This window comes from Phalaenopsis equestris, unplaced genomic scaffold, assembly GCF_001263595.1.
Source record: "Phalaenopsis equestris unplaced genomic scaffold, ASM126359v1 Scaffold000734, whole genome shotgun sequence".
NCBI lineage: Eukaryota > Viridiplantae > Streptophyta > Magnoliopsida > Asparagales > Orchidaceae > Phalaenopsis > Phalaenopsis equestris.
Genome location: NW_018165174.1, coordinates 99362 through 103709, shown reverse-complemented (window position 1 = coordinate 103709; position 4348 = coordinate 99362). Strand labels below are relative to the sequence as shown.

Here is a 4348-nt window from a genome sequence, read left to right as displayed (position 1 = left end):
TATTTTCATATTAAATACTTTTCTTCTACAAAAACTTTAGTTATCTTTTTATTGTTTCGTTAAAATATCAATAATACAAAAAATATTTAAATTTTAAATTCCTGCAAAAATTGTTTTTAGTTTAAGTAATTATATTTTTAAAAATGGAAAAACTTTCTAAAAAGTTTATATTGCATAATCTTCCCTGTGGGTTTGATATTCAAGTCTTAATCAAAAAGTCTGATATTACTTGATAACGATACGCATACTTGCGTAGTATCCTAATATAAATATATATAAATTAAAAAGATAAATTCTTATTTTTCTTCAAAATCAAGTTTTTGGTTTTGTTGCAAAATAAGGAAATATAAGTGAAAAATACCATCAGAACTATTGTTATACTGTGCATAAGCATTAAGTATCCAGGGATCAATACGCCTTAAAATTACTTATTTTATTTGAACATTTTTATGTTTATTTTTTATGATATTGCACTTTAATGAAAGGAATTTTCCATTTTTTTGTTTCAGGTACAGGGAATGGAGTTTATAGAAAAAAAAGCTCAATTGGAGGCAATATGGAGTCATGGAGCAACGACACCTAAGCGCCACTTCTGGTGCCTAAGCACGAAAGACAAGACAAAACTAGTACCCAGGCGCCAGATCTAGTGCCCAGGTGTTAGGTAGTTATTTGATTTTCTAGAAGAGTGGCACTTAGACGCCACAGTTGAGCACCTAGGCGCTAGGTCGGTTTGATCTTTATACACTAAATTGGAAGAATTTTTAAGAGGTGTCTGAAGCAACCCTTGGTGATTTTCAGAGCTCTATAAAATAGAATGAATTGTACAAAAAAAATGAAGGTCTAAGAAGAGTTTTTGAGAGTCTAGCGTGACTTTTGTGGGTTAGAACACCATAGTGAGAGTGTGGTAAGTTCTTCTATTTGTGTGATTCTTATGGAGTCAAGAGCAGTCAAAGGACTTTAGAGTTTGCTTTGAGAGAAGCCTAAGATAATTATTTCATATTTTTGTTTAAGTTTTGTTTTCTTATGTGAACTTGATCATCTATAGAAATTTATGTGTTTTTGTGTTATATCCATGAATTCTGAGTAGTTTCCTTTCTTTCTCCTTGCTATGAGAATTAATCATTAAGGATGAGAATGATTTGAAGATTTCTATTTATTTTAAAATTTATGATGGTATTTTCACCAGTTCTTCTTTGACTTTGCAAATTGGCCACTTGTGAGGTTAAAATTTGTTGCCAACTATAATGACCTGAGAGAGCTATTATTTCACTCAATTTGTGATTACCATGTTAACCTTTAGGATGGGAGGCCGACTCAGTTCACTGGTTTGTGCAAATAGACATGGAGATAAGTTTTGATGGCTGTAAAATTGATGTTCATAGGGTGATAGACTATATTCTTTTGTCAATTTGGCCTTGAGTTCGGAATCTGAGCCCCTAATAAGTCTTATAAAGAGGGCATAGTGGGTATTCTAGAATTGAGATGTCAGAATTTACTCAGCACTACTATACAATCAAGGAACAAACTAAGATTACCCAATGTTTCTTACATGCATCAAAAGGAGTAAAGAATTGGTATGCTCATATTTGCCACAATACAACATTTTATATTTTAAAATATTCAAATCCTACACTGATTATGTTCTCTTTGCAAGGGAAAAGTTCTTTTTTCATATCCTTTGAACTCTTTTTAACAGTGTTAAGTAAGAAAATTTGCACTTACTTTATGGTTACAATTAAATCTTGCATATATTTAGTTTTAATCTTTTCAAAAATATTTCGACATTTTTTTCATATTAAGTTGTGGTACTACAAGAATATCACTCTAACTTCTATGTTTAGGATGATATATTTTGCATTTATTTGTGGAGTGTCTACCGATGGGGAATCCTGATTAGACATACTTAGAAAGTCACAAATGATGCTTGTAAATCTATGATGTATCTTCCAACCCCTACACTATTAATGATTTCTTTCAAACGAAGACATAAACGAACTAAGGATGACAAAACTCAAATATTATTAAGCTCAGCACATCAAGTAAATGAGCCCAAATTTTATATTTATAATTGGATTATTAATTAAACGAGTTGAACACAAACTAAATCCCTCTGCATGTAGTACCAGATAACCACAATTAAAAATTTATGTTACACATATCACGAAGTAAAGTAAATAAACTTAAAATATATCCTCCTAATTAAGAATTTCATTAGTATCTCCAAACCTAATTTTTTTTTATTAATAAACCAAAAAGCAAAAAATTAAGAAAGCAGATAAGCATCCCTTCACATTTCAAAGTAGAAATTTACACACTTGGAGACATAGCACACTCATCTTCATGTACAACAAGCATATCTAATTAAAGGAAGAAAACTAGTCCAAATTTTTTATGAAGATAGGTTTAAAATTATTAAATTATTTTAGGATAAGTATAATCATGATAAATTATTTAAAACTTATATCATGCTCGCCTTAAAATGCATTTAACAACTTTAAAACTCATCAATCATCATTGCAAAATAAAATTAAAAAAAAAAAAATCCAACCAAAATAACGACCAAATTCAGTCAATTTTGCTCAATTAACTCCCATCTCTCAAGGGTGGCATTGATTTCGACCCTGCCATGGCTTTCCCACGATAGGAGGAATGATTGTCGCCGGCCCCTAAAGAACCAAGACTTCGCAACGCCGGAGCGAACCTGAGCCAGTTTAAAAATGTCCGTTTGTACGGCAACGCCGTCTTCCTCTTCAGCTCCTCCGCCGCCGCCCTGTTCGCCGCATAATGCATGGCGTGCGGCGACGGCAACCGGAAACTCGAACTCCTCGACTCGTCTCCTAAGCTTCCCTTCCTACCTTTCGGCGACAGACAAGCCGCCGTGTACTTCCTCAACGGATCCTTGTTCTTATCCCCTGTAGCTCGCCCCTCAGAAGCGCTGCGGAAGAGAAGTAGATCTTTGAAACACCATTTCTTGCCGCTGTTGCTGCTTTCTTCCTCTGTTTTACAGGAGATCGGGAAAGGATTGCTGGGATTGGTTTCTTTTCGTAATGGGGAGAGAGATCGGGATCCTTTTCGGCTTCTTGAAGAAAGGGAAGGAGCTCTGCCTCGGCTTCTGCAGTCTCGAGTGGGTTCGGCCATGGAGGCGGAGAAAGGGTCGGAGTGTTTGGCGGTGATGATGTGGTTGGCGGCTGGAGAGCAGAGACGGAGGGGGAGTTTGAGGGGACGAATCTTACCTATTTGTTGAGCACAAAAAGAGAAGTTTTTAATATTGATTGAAAAAAAATGTTTTTTTTTTTTGAATGATCATGATGGAAGGATTAAATACTTGATTTTTATGAGCTTCAAAGTTGTCTGTAAAAATTAAAATTCATCAAATCTTTATTGACTTAAAATCTGACACTTATCAGAGATGATAACAGCTCAGCCATACTAACAAATCCTAAATTTAAGATTTTGAAATGAAATTTGCCAAAACCGTTGGATTTCGAACCTCAAACAAACAGCTCGAAGAATTTAAATTAAAATTTTGCTTAAATCCAAACAAATTTTCATTACCCTTGTAGAATAATTCGTCGGCGGTTGTGAGTTCCGGGGGAGGAGCATTTTTGTCAAGATGGCCGCTGAAATCGAAGGCAAAGTCGTTGTCTTCGTCTTCCGTGATATGAGTAGGCGATAAGCAGGAACTGCCTACGGCGGTTGAGGCGGTGGGGCTGGTTGGGGCGGTGGAGGAGTGGCGCTGGAATTCGAACCGCCTTGGGCTGGAAGAGAAAGAGGAGCTCATGTATGATGTTTTGGTTTTGCTGTTGAAGTGGAATCCCTGTACTGGTACTTCCACTTCCATTTCTGAAGAAATTTTTCTTCTCTCTTTTTTTGATTTATTTCTTTCTATCTGTGGGCTGTTCCTCGCTCATCGACTTTGTTTTTGGTTTGGATGATCGCTTGTGACTAGGTTGTTCCGAGCTGCAGAGGGCGGTTTTATGTGCGGAGATGTGGAGAAGGGCTTTATAAAGAATCGGTTGAGTGACTTTGGAAGGAAGTTTCTATTAAAAAAGGAGAGGAATTAAATTATTGGGCTATCATATCTAATCTAAATTTTTTTAATGAATATAAAACAATCAAAATTTTAATATCACATTAAAAATATAATTATTTTTATTAACTTTCAAAAATATCTTTTTTATAGATAATTTTATGGCATCAAACTTTTATAAAGGTAAATATCAATTTTTAGACGTTAGATTTATAAATATCAAAGAAAGCGGCATGCATGTAAATCACCCTCAAATTTTAGGATATTTAGGAAGGGTAACCACCTAAGCCTGTTATCTATAAATCTTAAGAGAAGTAT

The 4348-nt window shown here is 34.8% G+C and overlaps 1 protein-coding gene across 1 annotated transcript; it reads right to left on the bottom strand.

Annotated features, from left to right (window-relative positions):
• Window positions 1–2493: 2493 nt before the first annotated feature.
• On the bottom strand, window positions 2494–3958 carry LOC110030533. The gene is made up of 2 exons (XM_020733278.1): window positions 3556–3958; window positions 2494–3233 (listed from the first exon to the last, which is right to left on the bottom strand). Exons 1-2 carry the CDS (start codon window positions 3839–3841, stop codon window positions 2584–2586), a joined length of 936 nt encoding a protein of 311 aa, XP_020588937.1. The 5' UTR covers window positions 3842–3958; the 3' UTR covers window positions 2494–2583.
• Between the last annotated feature and the right edge of the window lie 390 nt (window positions 3959–4348).

Coding starts and splice junctions, on each gene's coding strand:
- LOC110030533 (XM_020733278.1), bottom strand. CDS start 3,841: ATGGAAGTGGAAGTACCAGTACAGGGATTCCACTTCAACAGCAAAACC. Junction 3,234..3,555: donor CGACGAATTATTCTACAAGG/GTAATGAAAATT, acceptor CTCAACAAATAG/GTAAGATTCGTCCCCTCAAA.